Here is a 22143-nt window from a genome sequence, read left to right as displayed (position 1 = left end):
CTTAGTGACGTTGCTGTGACGCCGAACGAATCGCCCCCTTTGAAAGGAGGCGGTTCGCCGGTCACAGCGACGTCGCTAGGCAGGTAAGTAGTGTGACAGTTCCTAGTGATGTTGTGCGCCACGGGCAGCGATTTGCCCCTGACGCACAACCGATGGGGGCGGGTACGCACGCTAGCGATCTCTGTACCGATATCGCAGCTTGTAAAGTTCCCTTTAGTTTTAAGAATACTCAAAAAATCAAGTATGGATAGCGACTCACTTCGCTGAAGCTTTTTTGCCGCAGGAGATTTTCAAGCCATTGAAGGCACTCCTGTAAAAAGTGCCATCACCACATTTTGAAAGTGATTTATTGGAGTGAGTAATTAATCTAAGTGTAGCACTAACCTAGGGCTGCCATACAGGTTACGTAGCTGTCCGCACAATATACATGGTCAGATTAGAGGGTATATGTTACGCCTTAGCAGGAGAGGAGTAAGCCACTATCGTACACCTGCAATGGCGGTCGGTTTCCTATTTCTGACATTCATGGCATAAATATAGACTGTAAAGTCCAGACGGACCGCAGATCTCCTGACTCAAAATCAACAGCCTCATAGGCATCTGCAAGGCTTTAGATTTCAAGGCTGCAGTTGGTCCATACTTGGACTGTGAATGTCGGACAGGTGAAACCAGTCTTAGGCTACACTGAGAATTTTTATTGCACCACTGATTGATTTTAATTACTGACTGACTACAGTTGTCTTCAAAATTGCACACAACTCATTGTATTCCTTTGGACCATAGCCATCAGTTAAGGTAATCGGTTACCCTTTTGAGGTTTTTGAGGGGAAGAAGAAGCCTGTGAAATGAAGACCGGAGGCAGTCTTACCTTTCAGGCAACACATGCCCCATAGCCTGGAAGATCAAAGCTGTAGAAGATAATTTTTACTGAACAAGCCATCATTCAGGAGGCATACAGGTATGGCTAATGTCAGCTGTGTATAGCCTGTCTGCCCATATTAATAACTAAAAAAGCTCATAGGGTAACTGATTCCCTTTAAATGTAAAATCAATCAGTTATATTACAAAATGGCTGTATAGCTTGGCTTTAAGAACAGAAATCAGACATGTTGAAATCCAACATTTGCCACTGACCATAATATAGTCAGCATAGTTTGTGTGTTTTGTGGTCAATCTCACCTATTCTTGCATTCTGCTTTCAGAAATACCCATTGCCTTTTATGAATATGTAATGTGACCAACCGTGGGTTACATATTGGAGCTTGTACACATGTGAAATTGTCATATGTTTGTGATGTTTCAGTATTTAAAAACGTTACAAATGGAGCAATAAAGGATTGAAAATGGAACCATTCCGCTATGATCCGATTCCCATAGTATTCAACGTTGAAAAAAAGAATCGAGACCCATCTTTTTTTTTTTTTTTTTTTTAACCAGATTAAAACATTTTTGTGGATTTTTTCGTTGTTAGAAATTAATGTGATATAAAAATATTACAATAATTTGTTTTAAGTCATTTGTCCTAATTTTTTTATTTATTTATTTTTTTACAGTCGAATACATCAAATGTGATGCCTACTGCCCCACCATCTGAAGCCTCAGTCACTGGCAAGCCATTAAATAGTATCAATGTTACAGAGTCACTGTCATTTGATGTCTCACCAACAACGGTTAAAGAAAAACCAAGTGTGGTCACACTGGCACCAGTCTTAGTACCTGGTAACACAAGCACTCCTCCAACGCCTGCTCCTACTAGCTCTGCAACACCAAGTAAGCCGACTCTCTTACCTTTTTTATGCAACTAGATTCAATTTGTAAAACTTCTAGAGATGTGTTGTAGGACAGATCACAACACAATCTAGTGCGTACAGTACATATCTGTGCATTTAATTTTACTGGCTTTCCTTTTTTTTTTAAACTGACACTAATACCTAAAAATCTAAAAACATGTTAATTTTATATGAAAACATTCGATATTCTGATCGTGACTCATTAGATAGACGGTTGATGATTAGCTGTTGAAGGATCGTTCTGTAGATACAGCTACGCACATTTTTGTTGATATTCATGACTGCACTATTGTAGATGCTTCCTCCCCGTCTTTAACCAAAAGTCCCCCTCCCTCCTAACTTTAAGCATTTTTCCCACGAGTTCACCCCCCCAATAAACACAGGACACCAGCTTGGATAAATCGGCCAAATCGGCCTTTATTAACAAAAGAACAGTAAATAATTTTCTTTTAGCGAGAAGGGTTCTTGGAGCCCCAAACAATCTGGCGGACATTCCAATAATACTGGTAAGACCATCCGGCATTGCCCCCAGCCACAACCACCAGCTCGGGGACACCACTTGCCGGAAAAACATTTCCCTAATACTAATTCCCAGGGGACCCCACCCTGGAGAACCCCAAAGTCCGCCAGATAATTACCATTCCCAAAGGAAAAAAGGAGGGGGTTACCGTCCCTGACGTATAACCCCCCCCTCACACCATTTTACCACCGACTCCAAGAACCCCCCTCACCACCGCCGGCCGAAATGACAATCACAGTTATTAAATGCAACATATTTTTCCCCAAAGCCTAACACCATCACAAGGGTGGGAGGGCAGGACCTTTCCTTGGTGGCCACACACGCCGAAGTGGTAGACCCCCCCCCCTCCTTAACTCTATATACCCCCACATATTCCAACCACCGCCCCTTGCTTTCATACCCACCTCCATAAACGTTTGACCCCTCAGTAACCCGCACTTTTCCCTCCTTCCCCACTGTTAACCCTTCGTTGCCCTCCAAAGTTAGTCATGGGTCACTTTGCCCATGGCTACGCTGTGGGCTTCGTTCAGTCTTTCATATATTTGTTCAAAGCAGCCATAATTGTTTAATTATATGGGGCAAGTTACAGCAACGAAGACATACACATTTATAAAGTTGACAGTATGTGCTGATTTTTGTAGGATCTGACATCCCACCGATGATGTTGGGGAAAAGAAGGATCTGACGTCTTGAATGTAGACACCTGTACACATGTAGATAAATATCCTCTGTGTAAACATACCCTAAAGTCCACACGTCCTTTGTGCAGCTGTCAAATTTAGACTGTACATAGTTTCATACCCCTGCCAGTAATGTACTACTCTAATTTTTTACCAGAATAAGCATATTTTTAAGATAGGTAAATTCAGGCTGTATTCAGCATTCATGCTGCCCTAGGTACTTTAGTTAAGTACCCTGTAGACATTTGACTAACATTGACCCAACCTGCTGATGTCAGCAGGTTTGGACTACCATCTAATGTGTATGGTTGCGCTTTACAGATGATTGTGGGGAAGATAAGAATATGACAAGTCTAGTTTTCGACTGCTGATCCTTTGTTTTCTAGAGATTAGGCACTGCCAGAAATGGCAGTGGCTGTCTCGTAGAAACCACTGGATCACTCGGCAGAGCGAGCACTTCGTTTATGTAAAAGTTGAGAGAATATCTGCCTGCCGAACAAACGGCCAAACCGTCTTTTAACTGTCAAGTTTGGTGGTAGAAGCCTGATGTTGTTTCACAGCCAAAAGCATTGAATACTTGACCAGGATTGATGGTGCTTTCAATGCTATTCTATATGAGAGTGTCCTACAAGACGACTTACTTCATACACTCGAGAACTCTGGGTATGAAAAGGACAACATAGTGTTTCGGGAAAATAACGACTCGAAGCAAACGTTAAGATTGGTGGAGAAATGGTTCAATGACAATGAAGTAGAGCTGCTGGATTGGCCCCCAAGTCCCCAGACCTCAACCCAATTGAAAACTTGTGGGTAGAGTTGTAGAAAAAGCTATATACATACCAAAGTGAATCAACCAGTATGGGAACGTGTAGCTGAGACTTGGGATGAGATTTTAACCTGGACACACTTGAATCTGATGGAGAGCATACGCAAAAGGATTCAGGAAGTGATGAAAGCCAAAAGGTGGATGTATATATTGCTAACAAGATAATAAAGAGTAAAACAGTAACAATGCAGTGACAGGACAAGAATCTGCACAACTAATCATATGCTAAATAGTTGCAAGTCAAATTTATATATGAGATAGCCAAGATGATTGTCTATAACACGAAGGTGGTCTCACGCTCAAAGCCCTAGTGGATACTGTGATGTAGAGCCTGAAAGTCAAATGTTTAAAGCATTGTTACCCTTTTGCTCGTCAAATGTAAAATTGTATTGCATTAACCTGTAACTTCCAGTATGTTCAAAAAAGAGTTCTCTTAAGTTTGGAAGTTGTCCACTGTTCATGTGATAGGGGATCCCTTCCTGATCACTGGGGATTTGATTGCTGGAACCCCCACCGACCCAGAGAACCAGGGCTTTGAAGACTCTCAAGTGGATGGAGCTGTGAGTGATCATGCACACAGCCACAACACAGAGCAGAGCTATCTCTGGTGGTCTCATTAAGGAGTACACTGCCACTTCATTCTAATGGGAATAAAAGTACCCCCATTCAGGTGCTGGTATTCGGACCCCTAACAATCTGTAAGGTGTCACCGATCCCTTGGATAGGTGGTAACTTAGCTTCACAAGACAATATTAAAAAATAAGTGTATGTGTTGAGTTTCAAAAAGTAGAAAGCCATTGTATTAATGATATCTTTAGTATCAACCATGGCAGTGCATACATTAGCACATGACCTGCCTCATTATAGAATTCAGTTAGAAAAAGCAGAATCAGTAATTAGAAAATACTGCATCTTAAGGTATAAATCCACTGGGGCTTAGCTATAACAATGTGTCTAGCGGGTGTTCCTCTACAGCCAGCTTTGTTGCAGATGGGACTGTGTTAGCGTTTGAAATGGAGCAGTTGTTTGTTCCAGCCATCCTAGGAAATCATTGCCCCCCATATCCCAGGCCAGAAGGCACCCCTGCAGCCAATAATTACCATTCAGGATCTACTTGTATTGTCTTATCTCCCCGGTGTACTGTAAATCATTGTCCTCGGCAGAAAAGACTCTTGACAATGTTGAAACAAAGCATTCTTTTGCCAAACCACAAATTAAAAAAATGGAAAAGGTAGGCAATTTGTAATATATTTTTCAAGCGTTCCCTTTGTATTTCCTTCCTTCCATACCCTATTTATTTTCCCTTGAGATTCCAGAATTAATTAAAGGTGTTCCAAATCCATTTGAACTGATTTCTAACTTACTTTACACTGATCAGCCATAAAATTTAGGGTAAATGCACACAGAGCAGAAAATCCAGTGTCATTCAGTGCCAGCTAAGTTCTGTTATACATGGTGGATATTTCCTTGCATCGATTGACCTGCGTTGAGGATTCTGATTAAATGGATTTAGCATAGCTTGTAGTATTGCACATACTTACATTTAGTAAAAGTGAGCTAACTTGGTGTTTTCTGATTGCTGTAAGATCTTTAGTGTTTGCCAGTAAAAAACGGTCAAGGTAAAGTGCTTTCTGAAAGGTTATATTAAACTTTAATAATCTTCTTCCCATAGTGCTTTAGGTGGCCTTTGCTGAAAGGGTTTTCATGTCCTTAGTTAAATGTCAGCTGCCTCTACTCCCTTATGGAGGAGAAATCTATCCTGTAACCTTATTATTAGGCAGAGTTCACTCAATAGCTAAAAAAATGGAGTTTAACTGCCGACCCACCTTCTCCGTCTATATGGGCATGTAAATCATAGAAAGTTGCATAAAATTATACTTTGAAATCAACATTTTTCATAATATGTGAGCTGTTAAGATAAGTGATAGGTGGATCTGCAGATAACCGGGATCAGTCGGTCTAACCGGATTTTAAAAAAAAAAAAAACCTCCGGCCTGTAATTGATGTTGGATATGTGGCCGGACGCCGGTCCCCATATAAGCTTATGGGGGCTAGAATATGGCTCTTAAAGATGGTTGTAGAAGGGATAGGGTGATTGGAGCAAGCGTGCTATACTTACCGAGCCTCCAGCGCTGCTATAACTGCTCCCACGGCCGCTCACTCTGTTTCTGGGGCCACTCATTATTGCTCATCCATATTCACTGCTTACCCCGCCCACAGTCAGTCACCGTGTCTGTGATTGCTTGCAGACATACCCCCAGCCTGAGTATCAATGTCGGGCTTTAACCAATCACAGACCCTGTCTGGGGGTCCCTATCGTGGTGTAAAACTAAAAAAACAAAATGGCATAGGGTCCCCCCCATATTATGATAGCACAGATAAAGGATACGGCTACAGGCCGCCGCCCCCAACCATGCTCTTATCCTGGCTTTGTATCAAAATAAGAGGAACTGCAAGTGGGTTTTTTTTTTACTTAAATAATTTTAAAAAACAGCGTGAAGTTCCCCATCAATTTTGATACCCAGCCATAATAAAGCCAACAGCTGGGGGCTGGTATTCTCAGGCTGAGGAGACCCATGGTTATTGGACCCACCAGCCTAAAAATAGCAGCCTGCAGCCACCCTGGATTGTCGCATCTATTAAATACGACAATCCCGGAACTTTACCCGTCTCTTCTTGATTGCCCTGGTGTGGTGGCAATCGGGGTAATAAGAGGTTAATAACAGCCCACAGCTGCAACTAAGCCCTAGATTAGTAACACCCAAGTCTGACGTAATCCACACAAGGTCCCACGATGATTTCAGCTATGCTACTTCTGAAGTAACGGGGTGGCCATAGAATATGACCTCCCGCTGTGAGCTTCAGGCAGATACGGAGTCTCACGATGAGCGGTGACATCACTCAAGTTATTTGTGGTCAGAGCTGGAGATTCCCATGGTCCTCCACCTGTGATCGCAGGTTACCTCAGTAAACTCTGTGACCTCTCGTCTGAGTTCAGTCTTGCATATCCTGACAGAAAACTACTTTCTTTTTGCTAAGAGATGCAGATTTGGTGCTGAAGGTTTTACCCAATATTCTTGCACCCAATCTACATTTCCTGGCAAAAAAGTTTGGGGTTTTTTGCCAGGAGCTGTAGATTGGGTGCAGGAATATGCTGTAAAAATTTCAGCTAAAATCTGCAGCTCTTGGCAAAAAATTGCAGTTTTCTTCCAGGACATGCAAGTCTGTGAACTCGGTGAGTTTACTGAGGTCAAGTTGCCTGTAGTCACAGGTGGGGTACCATAGGAACCTACAGCTGTGACCACAAATAACCTGAGTGATATCATTGCTGATCACACGAGTCAGTCTCTGCCTGAATCCCACAGCGGGCGGTCATTGTTCTATGGCAGCACACTATGCCTTCAGAGGTAGCAGAGCTGGAATCGTCATGGGACCTTGTGTGGATTACTTCGGACCTGGGTGTTTTGGGGGTTGATAAATTGGTGAAAGAGGGTGATTTTGTATTTTATTTCAAATAAAGGATTTTTTGGAGTGTTTGTGTTTATTTCTTTTCACTTACAGATTAGTAATGGGGGGGTCTCATAGACACGTCCCATTATTAATCTAGGGCTTAGTGGCAGCCATGGCCTGTTATTAACCTCTTATTTTTACTATTCCCTAACCTCACCATAAATATGCATGCATGGCCTGGTGAAGTATAATTCCAATCAGTGACTAATTACTTAAACCAGGGGTGCACAACATCTTTTGATCCAATGGCCGCATTCCCATTCTGAACCAATCCCAAGAGCTGCAAAAAAATTAAAGGGATACTTATATGAATACATCAACAGAACCACCATCAGTACATTAATTCTTCACTGGAATCAAGCTTATCAGGAGGACTTGGGGAGATTATGCTCAGTTTCTGCTCCAGAAAATAAGTGTGAACATACATTACGTTACACTGAGTTTATGTAGCAGAATCCTCCTCATAATCTCAAAACTCTTAAAAAAAAAAAAGTTTTGAGGATTTGTAAGTTTTTAACATAGCGATGAAATAAGTTTTGGATAGCTACATGTGTACAAAATCAGAACCACATAAGCACATGGAGGCAGTGCCTAAACCAATGTCAGTGCATAAATGTAGCGCAAGAACAACCATCTGTACATGAATACAGTGCCAGAACCACGGTTGGTACATGAATGTAGCACCAGTACCACCATTGGTACATGAATGCAATGGCAGAACCACTGTCAGTACATGAATGCAGTGCCAGAGCCACCGGCAGTATGTAAATGCAGCGTCAGAACCATTGTCTATATATGAATGCAGTGCCAAAACCATGATTAGTACATAAGAAAAGAGTTTAGAATGCACAACCAGAATATTGATTACAATATAAGGTGGGTGCACATATGTCAAGCAAAATTATAAATGAATTTAGAAGAAAAGCGCTTGACCAGAAATGGCACTCACGCAAATATTTTTTGAAAATATAATACCAGTTTTGTGTATAAATTTTAAAAACACATACAAAAAACATAGAAAACATACATTTAAAAAAAACCAGCAAAAATATACAAAAGCCATTTCAAACTAAAGTCCTCCTATTTATATAATAATAAATATTCCAGAGATTTTATCATGAATATCCACAAATAAGCTGTTTAGAAACACATGAGAGACCAAACAATTACTTAGGTCAGTATAACCGAGTAACTTTGTGGTCAAAACAGCAAAATCCATTTAGGCTATGTGCGCACGTGTGCGCTCTGCACCGCACCTAAAAGGTGCGCTTCAGAGCGCAGCTGAAAAGCTCCGTTCTGAAGCGCATGGTGCCGGCAGAGAACGTGCGCTCTGCATGCTGCCTCTCCCTATAGACAGCATGCAAACCGCACGGAAGAAGTGACATGTCACTTCTTAGAATGCAGCGATTCGGGCAGCAGCCGAATCGCTGCGTTCTAATAGGCCACGTGCGCACGGCTTCTGCACAATCTCCATAGATTGTGCAGGGGACGCAGGATGCATGCAGTTACGCTGCGGTGCAGAATACAGCGTAACTGCATGCAATACGCACACGTGCGCACATCCCCTTAGGCTGCTTTCACACATCAGTTTTTTTGCAATCCAGCTCAAAAACCTATGCAATGGATGCGGCGAAAAAATCGGATCCGTTGCATAAGTTTTTCCATGCGGCCCGTCCGGTTTTTGATGGATGCGGCTTGATACTAAGCATGCGCAGTTCAAAAAAACGCATTTGGCGGCCGGATGCGTTTTTTACTGCAGGACGCCGCATCCGGCGTCCATAGGCTTGCATCATTGTAAATGCGTTTTTTTCACCGCACAAAAAAACGTGCCAGGCAACAATCCATCCGGCCGCCGCATGGGCTAAATATGCCGCATCCGGCAAAAAACGGACACAACGCAAGGCCATGTGGCACAATACGGCGCTAATGCAAGTCTATGCGGAAAAAACGCAACCGGCGGCAAAAAAAAAGGTTGCGTTTTTTCTGCAAAGCGCCGTATTGTGCCGCTCAGCAAAAACCGGATGTGTGAAAGCATCCGTAGGCTACTTTCACACATCCGGATTTTTGCTCTGCGGCACAATACGGCGTTCTGCAGAAAAACCGCAACCGGCTTTTGTATTTTGCATAGACTTACATTAGTGCCGTATTGTGCCGCAGGGGCTTGCGTTCGGTCCGGTTTTGGCCGCATGCGGCAGATTTAGCCGATGCCGCGGCCGGATCGAACGTTCCCTGCAATGTTTTTTGCTCCGGCAAAAAACACCGCATCGCGCCGCATCCGGCCGCTGCGGCGCATTTTTCAATGCATATCTATGGAGGCCGGATGCGGCGCGATGCGGAAAAAAACGCATCCGGTCGCCGCATGCGGTTTTTTCCACTGCGCATGCTCAGTAGCATGCCGCAACCGGAAAAAACCGGACGGGCCGCATGTAAAAACTTATGCAAAGGATGCGGTGTTTTTGCCACATCCGTTGCATAGTTTTCACAGCCGGATTGAGCCGCAGGGCTCAAACCGGATGTGTGAAAGTAGCCTTAATGTGAGAAAAACAGAAGTTTTGCCATAGTGGCAATCTCTATTTAATAATACAGGAGGCAATAAATATTCCAGAGATTTTATCATGGATCTCCACACATAAGCGGTTTAGAAACACATGAGAGACCAAACAATTACTTAGGTCAGTATAACCCCAGTGACCTAGTGGTCAAAACAGCAAAATTCATTAATATGAGAAAAACAGAAGTTTTGCCATAGTACTAATCTCTAATAATACAGGAGGCTCAAAGAAACCTGGCCCGACACGTGTCGCTAGTGCAGCTTCATCAGGGGCCACCCACTGCCCCTGATGAAGCTGTACTAGCGACACGTGTTGGGCCAGGTTACTTTTTATTTCATTAATCTATAGCACATATGAAAATATGAAAGTGTCTAATATATCTTTTCAGAAAAATCTGCCTCTTTCTTATTTTGGTTATTCTTTAGGGACTTTACTTTTGGAGATCTGTGTTGGTCTTAAAATCAAAGACTTTACCCGTGTGATTTTTGAATTTTCCTGGACCCGGGGGTATAAGATGATGTCATATACTCCCCAACATTCAGGTTTTATACATTTCTCCTCCAACAGAACGACCATATTTCAATATGCCTTCTGATGTGTTGGTATTCTGCACAGTCCACTATTATATATTATACCAACTAAATGTATTTTTGTGGTTTGATTTTTCTTCTAGTAACCAACAAGCTTGTGGTATCTGCTGGAGATAGTGTGGAGGTTACATTACCAAAAAATGCAGTTCAGCTGAATGCTTTTGTCCTTCCTGAATCTCCTGAAGGTAATTGCATATATTCACATGCTTTCTGCACATATCGGGTGTGACCTTTATCATTTGCCATAGTGTCACTAAATTGTATCACTTGTCCTCTTCCATTTCTGTGTTCGGGGTATGAATGGTAAATGGCTACTCTTCAGCCTTGATAATCCTGCATTCCTGAATGTAACATAATATATCACTGAATGTAACCTAATTACAATGGACTATTTCTTCTGGTTTTCGTTCTGATAACGCTGTCTACATTACCATCAAGGCCTCTATGATTACAGATTCAATGATAGATAAGTCAGATTCATGGTGGCAAATCCGTCATGATTTTATTTTTTTGCCCATTGTCTCACAGTAGATGAAGTGTCTGCTTCTTTTTCAGTACCATATAGAGAATGAAACCGCATGAACATGCAACACTATATTTACCATAGGCAGCCTAACGTTTAGAGTCTATAAGCGTGTTAAATCCTCCTGTCAAACTCTGACAGTGGGATTTAACACTCCAACATGGGGGGCACACTGTTGTAAGGACCCATTGTCGCACTTGTGACGTAATCGTGGGTTGCTGATGGGTTGCTGATTAGTTGCTGCAAAAGCATGGGTCTTTTGAAGACCTCCGTACATGTCATTGCTCCTTTGAATGCCAAGTGGTGGGTCAGACTTCAAAGGAGACTGTGATTTTCACTATATGCAACAATGCTATGGTATTGCTGTACATCGCACAAGCGATCAGATGATTGCCTTTTCAAGTCCCCTAAGGGGACTATCAAGATCAGTAAAAGGTAGAAAAAAAGTTTTTAAACAAATCTGAAAACAAATAAAAGTTTAAATCTCCCTCCTATTGCCTCATTAAAAGTAAAGAATAAAATAATACACATGGTATTGCTGCTTTCACAAACGTTTTATCTACCAAAATATAAACGTAATTAACCCAACCAGAAAACACAAAATAATAATTATTTTGGCCGCTGTAAAAAATGCTGTAACAAGAGAGCAAAACATCTGATCTATCCCAAAAGGGTATCAGTAAAAACACAGCTCCAGCAACCCAAAAATTAAAACATTACGTGTCTTGGAAAATGGCGACAACTCCCCAGTTTTTTCCCAAATGTTTGATTTTTTTTTTTTTTTACAACTAAAATAATGAAAAAACTGGACATGTTTGGTTTTGACGTAATTGAACTGATGTACACCGTAAAAACAATTCCCAAGAAACAGTGTCAGAATTGTTTTTCTCAATTTCTCCCCATTTGGAATTTTTTCCCTTTTTTGCAGGATGCTATTTAGTAAAATGAATGGTTCATAAATGGAGACAAGAGGATACATTTGAATGTGGTTTGTCGTGATAAAGAAATCAGTTGGTTTTGAAATGCGTTGACCCAATAAATTGCTTGTCTTTTGTGCATCACTGAACCATTGGTACGGTGGATTGTATCCACTTGTCTCCATTTATAAACTCTACACATAAATGTATTTATTTATTTTACTCGCTTATATAGCGCTATTAGTTCCACAGCACTTTATTTACAGATGTGATCACTGTCCCCATTGGGGCTCACAATGTAAATAACCCTATCGGTATGTCATTGGAGTTTGGGCAGAAACCGGAGAACTGAGAGGAAACCCACTCAAACACAGGGAAGACATACAAACCTCCTTGCAGATGTTGTCCCTAGTGGGATTTGAACCCAGGACCCCAGTGCTGCAAAGCAACAGTGCTAACCACTGAGCCATTGTGCTGCCCAAAAATAAAAAAAAGTTATGGCTCTGAGAAGAAGGGGAAAAATAACGATCACACAAAAATGGAAATTGGCCCCGTTGTGAATGAGCTCTTATTGCTTGTTATCTTGCCTATCTCCACTTCTACAAGTTTAATAGTTACATCTACTATATGTTTATTTGCACAACATACTCTTTATACTTTACTGGCTAAACTAGTTCTACGGGAATATACAGATGAAAGCTACCTCTGTGAAAGTGACTCAGATGATCACTGCTTGCACAACGTGCTCTTTTTCCCATGTCTCGGTGGTTAGTAGTGCAGGTTTGTGTCATCGCACTAGAGTAAAACCTCCCCAGCTTTATCTTCCCCTCGCAGACAATTTCCTATATCATTGTGGGTGTTCACACATTCTACCACCATGTTTAGTAAGAAAATCTGCTCTTGTGCAGTAGTGAATGGCACATAGTTGAATAAACAGGGATTTCCATGGATTTTTTGCCGCACAATGTTAACCTCTTCTCAACTAGATGATTTTTCATTTCTGTACTTTAGATTTTCCCTCTTCTGTTTGACATAACTATTTTATTTTACTGTAGATCTAGCCATATGAGGACTTATTTTTCCTGTGATCATTTGATCGCTTAGCCTTATACCATATAATGCAGTACTAATGTGTTGCAGTATATAATAGAAATCACAGTCTCCTTTGAAGCTCAGCCTATAGATGAACTAGAGAAATACGAAGATGGTGGAGACAGGGGCCCTTCAGCCTGAGCGCACGCACCAGCTATTGTGCTTCTTAAAGGCCAGGGACGAGGAGGCCAAATTTCAGGAAACTGAGAGGTGCAGGGTATCAGGGTAAGAAATTGATTACGCTTTTAATAGGTTCTCTTTATGGACTGATGAAGTCTTCAGCAGAAGGTCACTTGACTTTGCTGGATGAGTTTATAGCATAGTCATTTTGCCCTTATTGCTCCACTTATGATGTAACTAGAAGGTGGCCTGATTCTAACATATCGGATAGTCTAGAATGTATATGTAGGTTAGCAGATTGAATAATAAGGTAATGAATGGACTGGATGGGTTAGGTTTAATTTAGTATTCTTATTGTTTATTGGTTTTAAAATTAGGAACAGGAAGGAACAGTTTTAATAGATGAGTCTAATGTTTAATGATGTTGTTGACTTGTAATGAAGAAGGCCATGAACAGTGTAAAGTTAAGTAAAAATATGCTGATGCTGTGATGTGGCACAATGCTGGTATGTGCCCCCATCGTGGTGCAGCCACCATTCTGACATGTGCCCCCATCCTGCGGGGTAATGTGTGTGTTGGGGGGGGGGGGGAGGTTTAGCCGAGCGGGGCCATGGCGCTGAGGACATCCGTGGCGGGGACTGCATGGCTGGGGACAGGTGACTACTCGTGTGTGTGTGTTCGTTCAGTGTATACATGCGGAGTGTGGAGGGTGGTGGAGCCGAGCGGGGTAATGTGTGCGGCTTGCGGAGGCGAGGGGTATGTGTCGGCTGGGTTGCCGGTGTGGGCTCCCGGGGGTGCAGCACTCACTGGGGAGTCGGGGCTCTGTGTGGATGCGGGGAAAAGTGTCGGGCGTCGTCCAGTCGGCCCGTAGTTTGGGCTGTTCAGGTTGGCTCCTTGCACACGTAGCCAGGGTGAATATCGGGTAACTAAGCAAAGCACTTTGCTTGGTTAACCGATATTTACCTTGGTTACCAGCGTACACTGCTTAGCGCTGGCTCCTTGCACACGTAGCCAGGGTAGATATCGTCTAACTAAGCAAAGCGCTTTACTTAGTTACCCGATATTTACCTTGGTTACCAGCGTACACCGCTTAGCACTGGCTCTTTGCACACGTAGGCGACGGTTGTCACTGTAATGATGTTAATTGGGAGCAAGACAGACAGAATAAGGCAATTATATATATATAGATATCTTCTATTAAGGTTACTCATATCATAGAAGTGATGTCATACAGCTCGATTATGTCATATCATTCTGATCTGGTTGAAGTCCGACTTCCCGGACCATTAATGATCATGAGATTAAAGTGAATGAGAATTAGATATGGAGAGGGGAGGGAGGATAGAGAAGAAAGAGGCAGATCTAGACATGCTGTTCTCTAAAGCATTACCCTTTAAAGCTGTCCGTGAGGTTTCAATAGCTGCCGACCAACAGCTGTTCTTACTAATTCCTTCATATAAATGCTCACTCAGTGCATGCATCAATCTTGAAAGAACTACTCGTATGAGAAATTCACAGTGATAAAACAGCTGAATATGGCTTGGGGCTTTTGTTTAATCCCCAATGCATATAAGTAAATTGTGTCTTAAAATCTCTATGTAAATGCACACTTAAGCATAAGCTACAAATCAAATATAACAGTCATAATAAAAAGAAACAAAGTCTAATGCAGTGATGTGGTTGGATTGAAAGTGAACATGTCAGGCGATGTGTGCTGCCCAAACCACGGGCACGCTGCACAACTGCAGCCAGGTATACCTTTCTCTGAAATGCTCTGGCGACAAAAGCGCGATTCTATTTTGGGCAAACTTCTAATTTTCTTTCACCCTTTATTTAAAAGTACACATGTTTGGTGTCTATGAACTCGTACGGACCTGAGGCATCATACTGACATGTCAGTGTCACCATGTAGTGAACACGGTGAATAAAAAAAAAAAAAAAACCATTGTGGAATCTCACTTTTTTTTTTTTTTTTTACTGTATTTGGAATTTTCTCCCTGTTTTCCAGTACACTATATGGTAGAACTAATAGTTTCATTCAAAAGTACAACTAGTCCCACAAAAATAAGCCCTCATATGGCAATATTAACGTAAAAGTGAAAAAGTTACAGTTCTCTGATGAAGGGTAAGAAAAAATGAAAAACGGAAAATTGCCTCAGGGGTGAAGGGGTTAATATGAAGGAACAGTTCAGAGGAGTTTTTATAGATTCCCTTTAATGGAACATTAAGAATTTAAATCAAAGGATCTAGGGGATCTCCATGTATAGCCCCTTGTGGATCAAGGAGAACATAGAACATGAGTCCATGAACATAGAAACAGGGGGTTAAGTTTATGCAAGAGATCTGGTGTATGATATCAGGACATTAGGATTTTATATTGAATCTCTTAATAATGTGCAAATGGATGTTTTGACTGCCCTTTTCCAGACTATCTGCCAGATCTGCGGTGTCAATTTCCTCCTTAAAAAAGATTCCCCTTTAACTATAAAAGAGGGCTTAACCTGAGTGGTCCCTGGTGAAGAACCCAGCATCCCACAAATATCTGACATCAGACCCCTTGGTTGGGCAGCTCTCACTGAACCAGGGTTGTCCACTCCGGGGCACTATTCATTTTTAATTAACTTGCATTAAAAATGTTGTACTCTTTGGCTTTTACAGGTTCTTTGTTTCCTTTGCACATTCAAGTTCGATTTGGTCTGTGGTTATAAATCAGCTGAAAATCAGCTAAAAAAACAAAAACAAATGGGTCTCATTTTGGACCATCAGACAGCTCACCGACTGTACTGAAGTTCACTCTTTCTGCAGCCAAAGATAGACAAACCCTTTAAATCATAACTTTGTCTAGCTCCATGACCAGTACTAAAAACTAGCACTATGACAGTAGTATGTGTAACAAGCAGTATACTGCATTAGGGAACTGAATACAGTAACTGTACTGTCCTCGCCTTCTACTGACCACTGACCGACGCCTGTTTTATCTGAGGCCAGGAATTTAGAAATTGTACTGGTGTGCCATCTAGGATTGTATTTTGTGGTAAAATATTTATTACAATTTCATTCTATGGAGTGGGATAAACTTTAAATGTAGAGATTATCAAAATTCTAATTACAGTTATATGTAATAATCCCATTAGTGCACTTGACTGGTGTCATTGTATGCTTATCTGCTTGGCTATATGGAGTAAATTCACATATATAGGCAAGCAACATTGTCAGAGCTCCTTAAAGGGGTTGTCCAGCCTTTGGATACAAGTCTCCTGTCACTATGTGACTGCAGACTTGTGAATTCTCACAGCATGCATGCTGTCAGAATTCTCCACTGCTGGGAGAGGGCAGTCATGTGACTACTAGCATGCAATTTGCATACTTCCCAGCTACATTCCAACTAGACGTATTCCACCTTGCTCAAGGCACTTGTATTGAGTGAGCCCACGCATGTCTAGTCAGCGTATGACTGCATGTATGGAAATCACATACTTTCGGTCACACACCCACCAACTACAGGCGCCAGCACTGGAGAATCCTGACGGCGTGTGTGCTGTGAGGATTTCCAAGTATGCAGTGACCTATAGTAACTGCAGACTTATACCCCATGGCTGGATAACCATTTTAAGATATTACCATTCATAGATGAACACAAAGAGCAACCTTGAAGTGAAGCTTACTTGTCATTTCAGGTGACTTTTCAGAAGGAGTCCCTATGCACATGAGGAATGTAATTTCTGACCAGTATATGACGTATCCTGAATTTTCCACGGGTTTCACTCCTCTTCAGGCTTCATATATAATTGTGGCCATTCCTGATGGGCAGCTGAATAGTGATGGGCGAACCCCCCAATGTTCGTGTTCGAGACACTTGCCCGAACTTTTTGTAAAGTTCGGGTTCTGAGATAACGCAAACTTGCGTCCGAACCCCGAACTTGGACTTTACCGTTGTGGAATGGGACATGGGAGTCTGTGAAATAAAGAATATAGTAAATAATAAAAATTGTCATTATACTTACCGCTCCCGCGATGCCTCCTGCAGACCCACTCAGCCACTGTCTCCCGGCCACTTCTGCTTCCAGGTCCGATCATTAACTTCTGGGCGTATTCACTGCACTGCTTTTCACATGGCAGTCTTCGGCTGTTTTCAGCTGTGTTCGAGGTGACGTCAGGGTTCACCCGAGTCCATGAGCTATGGACTCAATTGAACTTTGACTGTCACTGTGCGAGTCTCGCATCGGTATCACCGGGAACGGCGCACACTTTCCTTACAGAAGCGGGTCAGCTTCATGTATTTCCATGCAGCTGAGGCGCTCATATCAGGAGAGTGTGCGACATGCTGGATGATACTGATGCGAGACTCGCAGGAGTCATTCCCAAGTGGAATCATACCCTCAGTGTCAGCCTGCTTCTCACTCTGTAGAGACACTTGTCTCTTCAGAGCGATGAAGCAGAGCTGACATTGGTCTCTCTGTGTACTACGTTGGACAAAGTATTTTTTTTTATAATAAAGATGGAGTCTCCAAATGTTTTTTTGTTTTATGGCTAATAAAAAAAAAAATTTCTATGTCTTGTGATTTTCTTTTTACTGTTTACTAGAAATTCATCGTGGCCATGTCTAATTTGGCGTAACACCATGAATTTCGGGCTTAGTACCAGCTGAAAATACAAAGCTGGTATTAACCCCTTTATTATCCAGCGTGCCACAACCATCAGAGCCACTGAACGAGCTGGGTAAAGCGCCTGGAAATGGCGCTAAGAAACAATGCACCATTTCCAAGGAGCTGTGGAGAATCCCAGCCCCCAGCTGCCTGGTTTTACCTGACTAGCGATCAAAATACGGTGGGAGTCCACGCATTTTTTTTAATTACTTTTTTAAATAATTAAGAAAAAAATGAATGGGCTTCCCTGTATTTTGATTGACAGGCAGATGGCAGTGGCATCCCGTAGCTGTCCGCTTTATCTGCACTAAGAATCAAAAATACCACGGAGTGCTATGTCATTTTTTTAAATTATTTATTTATTTTTACACTACTATATGTGTGAGGGACCCAATAGCCAATCTCAGACACTGTCACGCAGAATGGGCATCTGGGATTGGCTGTTGGAGTAACCTGGAATCTGCCCATATATTCTAGATGCTAGAATGTATGGGCTGGTTTCAGGTTACTCCAGCATCCAATCACAGACGCCCACTCTGTGACAGTGTCTGTTATTTGACCAGTAAAATAAAACAACAGCACAGAGAAAAAAAATTGGCAAGTGACGAGCAGTGCAGTGGATACCAAAGGAAGTTGATGATCGGACCCAGAAGCAGAAGTGGCCGGGAGACAGTGTGCAGGACGAATCGCGGGACCGGTAAGTATAATCATAATGTTTTTTATTAATGTGGGGTTTTTTTAACAGCCCTTGGACCCGAACTGTAACACGAGCTTCCCAGGAAAACTCACGTTAGGGCCGTGTGCACGAACACTTTGTTCGGTACGGACCCCAAACTTTACAGTTCGGATTCGCCCATCACTACTTAGGATCGGTTATCTTGTCTGATCGCCTGGGGCCTGATACCCGAAAGTCCCGCCAATCAGCTGGTCTTGGTGCCGCCAGTGGCAGCAGAAAATGCTCAGTTCTGACGCTGCTCCATCCGTGGCCATGGACGGTAGTGCATATCTGCCTCCTATTGATTTGAATGGGAGGCAGATGTGCTGTACCCAGCCACAGCCGCGATCAGTTGACTGAGCAGCTCTAGACCTGAGCATTTCTGGCCGCTGCCGTCACACAGAATAGTTGATCGAGGTGCTGAGTGTTGGACCCCGGCCAATCAGATATTGATGACCTATCCTAAGGATAGGCCATCAGAGTAATAATAGTGGACAACCCCTTTAAAGAGTAACTAAAGCTTTTTAACATTGTTTTATATTTTACTGCCCTTTTAATTTCAGTCAGATCAGTGGGGGTGATACATGTCCGGAGAAACCACCAATCATTAAAAATCTCCCCTGACAGTTGCGCAGGGATCTGTTTGGGTTCCGTTTTTGTTTTTGGTTTATTTATTTATTTAAAGAAAAAGTACTGTACACAGGATTTTTTTCTCTGTTCTAAAAAAATGTACATTAAAGGGCACTTTAATTATCTATGGGTCTCTCTTGCTTCTCCTTTCATAAGTGATGGAACAGATGACTTATAACATCTGTCTGTTCCTAAAACGGAATGGATAAATGGGATGTACAAATGGACGTGTGAACAGTGCCTACGTTGTGTATTCCGATGGTGCAACACATGACTATATTATATCAGGTCATAAAGTCGCACTGCCCGAGCTCCAGTCCTAATCACAGGGACCTGGTCAGCAGTATTGGGAGCCAACCCCTGTAATCACTTTGGATCACCTAGCTATGGTGCATATTACATTTATTTATTTAGTTTTTAAATCACACCACACTACTGATGTGCTTCTATCCAACCTTTGTGTTTTCCACTTACCTATAGGTAAATTATATACATATGAATGGAGGTTGATCACTCACCCTAAAGATTACAGTGGGGAGATGGAGGGGAAACATTCTCAGTCCCTTAAGTTATCAAAGGTAAGTCTCATAGGCAGTGCGTATAGATCACTTGTAGATAATTAGGAAAGGTATCATTTATAAGTGACTTTATGATTTTATTCGTTAGACCAGCCTTTTAAGGGATCTCCATAAACATCCATTTTTTTTGCACATGAACATACTTTAAAAAACTGTTCTTAATACTATGCTACAGATATATAATACACACAGTGCCTTGCGAGAGTATTTGACTCCCTTGAATTTTTCAACCTTTTCCCACATTTCAGGCTTCAAACATGAAGATAAAAATGTTAATGTTATGGTGAAGAATCAACAAGTGGGACACAATTGTGAAGGTGAACAAAATGTATTGCTTATTTTAAACTTTTTTAAAAAATAAATAACTGAAAAGTGGGGCGTGCAATATTATTCGTCCTTTTTACTTTCAGTGCAGCAAACTCACTACAGAAGTTCATTGAGGATCTCTGAATGATCCAATGTTGTCCTAAATGACTGATGATGATAAATATAAGCCACCTATATGTAATCAAGTGTCCATATTAATGTACCTGCTCTGTGATAGTCTCAGTGTTTTGTTTAAAGTGCAGATAGCATCATGAAGACCAAGGAACACAACAGGCAGGTCCGTGATACAGTTGTTGAGAAGTTTAAAGCCAGATTTTGTTACAAAAAGATTTTCAAATCTTTAACCCCTTAGTGACGGAGCTAATTTTCACCTTAATGACCAGACCAAATTTTGCAATTATAACTCTAGAACGCTTCAACGGATCCCGGTGATTCTGAGATTGTTTTTTCGTCACATATTGGACTTCATGTTAGTACCAAATTTAGGACAATATTTTTTGCGTTTATTTATGAAAAAAATTGAATATTGGCAAAAATTTTGAAAATTTTGCAATTTTCAACTTTTGAATTTTTATACCGTTAAACCAGAGATTTCTGTGACACAAAATAGTTAATAAATAACATTTCCCACTTATCTACTTTACATCAGACCAATTTTGGAAACAAAATTTTTTTTTGTTAGGAAGTTAGAGGGGTTCAAAGTTTATCAGCGATTTCTCATTTTTACATCAAAATTTACAAAACCATTTTTTTAGGGACCACATCACATTTGAAGTGACTTTGAGAGGCCTAGATGATAGAAAATACCCAAAAGTGACACCATTCTAAAAACTGCACCCCCCAAAGTACTCAAAACCACGTTCAAGAAGTTTATTAACCCTTCAGGTGCTTCACATGAACAAAAGCAATGTGGAATGAAAAAAAAGCAAAAATTAAATTTTACCTAAAAATGTTGCTCTAACCCAAATTTATTCACTTTTAGAAGAAATAACACAACAAAATGGACCCCAAAACTTGTTCCCCACTTTCTTATGAACGCGCCAATACCCCACATGTGATCAGAAACCTCTGTTTGGACAAATGGGAGGGCTCGGAACAGAAGGAGCAATATTTGAATTTTGGAAAGCAAATTTGGCTGAAATAGATTGCGGGCACCATGTTGCATTTACAGGTCCGCTAAGGTACCTAAACAGAAGAAATCCCTCACAAGTGACACCATTTTGGAAACTAGACCCCTCAAGGATTCTATCTAGGGGTATAGTGAGCATTTTAGATCCACAGGTACTTCACAGATTTTGTTAACGTTACGTTGTCATATTGAAAATTTTAATAATTTTCTCAAAAATGTTGCTTTAGCATCAATTTTCTCACTTTTTCAAGAGGTAATTCCAAAAATTTGACCTCAAGGTTTGTTAACCACTTTTTTATGAGCGCGGTGATACCTCACATGTGGTCTGAAACCTTTGTTTGGACAAATGGGAGGGCTTGGAACGAAAGGGGCAATATTTGAATTTTGGAAAGGAAATTTGGCTGAAAAAGATTGCGGGCACCATGTCACATTTGGAGGACCCCTAAGGTACCTAAACAGCAGAAACCCCGCACAAGTGACCCCATTTTGGAAACTAGGCCCCTCAAGGAATTTATCTAGATGTTTGGTGAGTACCCTGAACCCCCAGGTGCTTCACAGAATTTTATAACGTTGAGCCATGAAAAAAAAAAAATAAAATTTTACCACAAAATTGTTATTTCAACCAGGTAGCTTCTTTTTTTTTTACAAGAGTAAAAGGAAAATATTCAGCATAACATTTATTGTGCAATTTCTCCTGAGTTTGGCGATACCTTATATGTGGTGGAAATCAACTGTTTGGGTGCACAGCAGGGCTCGGAAGGGAAGGAGTGCCATTTGACTGCAAAATTGGCTGGAATCAATAGCGGACGCCAGGTTGCATTTGGAGAGCCCCTGAGGTGCCTAAACAGTGGCTGTCCCCCACAAGTGACTCCATTCTGGAAACAAGACACCTCAAGGCTTTTATCTAGGTGTATAGTGAGCAGTTTGAATCCACGAATACTTCACAGATTTTGATAAGCTTAGGTTGCCATATTGAAAATTTTCATTTTTTTCACAAA

General features: G+C 41.5%; 1 protein-coding gene across 2 annotated transcripts in view; it reads left to right on the top strand.

Annotated features, from left to right (window-relative positions):
- The window catches only part of KIAA0319L (KIAA0319 like), a 164664-nt gene that overhangs the window by 80110 nt on the left and 62411 nt on the right, over positions 1-22143 (top strand). For both annotated transcript variants that reach the window (XM_075336020.1, XM_075336021.1), the window contains exons 5-7: positions 1554-1770; positions 10552-10653; positions 19592-19689. In XM_075336020.1, the coding sequence (XP_075192135.1) occupies positions 1554-1770; positions 10552-10653; positions 19592-19689 (417 nt within the window). The remainder of the gene's footprint in view (positions 1-1553; positions 1771-10551; positions 10654-19591; positions 19690-22143) is intronic.

Source organism: Anomaloglossus baeobatrachus, chromosome 2 (genome assembly GCF_048569485.1).
Source record: "Anomaloglossus baeobatrachus isolate aAnoBae1 chromosome 2, aAnoBae1.hap1, whole genome shotgun sequence".
Classification (NCBI taxonomy): Eukaryota; Metazoa; Chordata; class Amphibia; order Anura; family Aromobatidae; genus Anomaloglossus; species Anomaloglossus baeobatrachus.
Note: the sequence above shows the minus strand (reverse complement) of the source record. Positions and strands in the feature narration are given on the sequence as shown.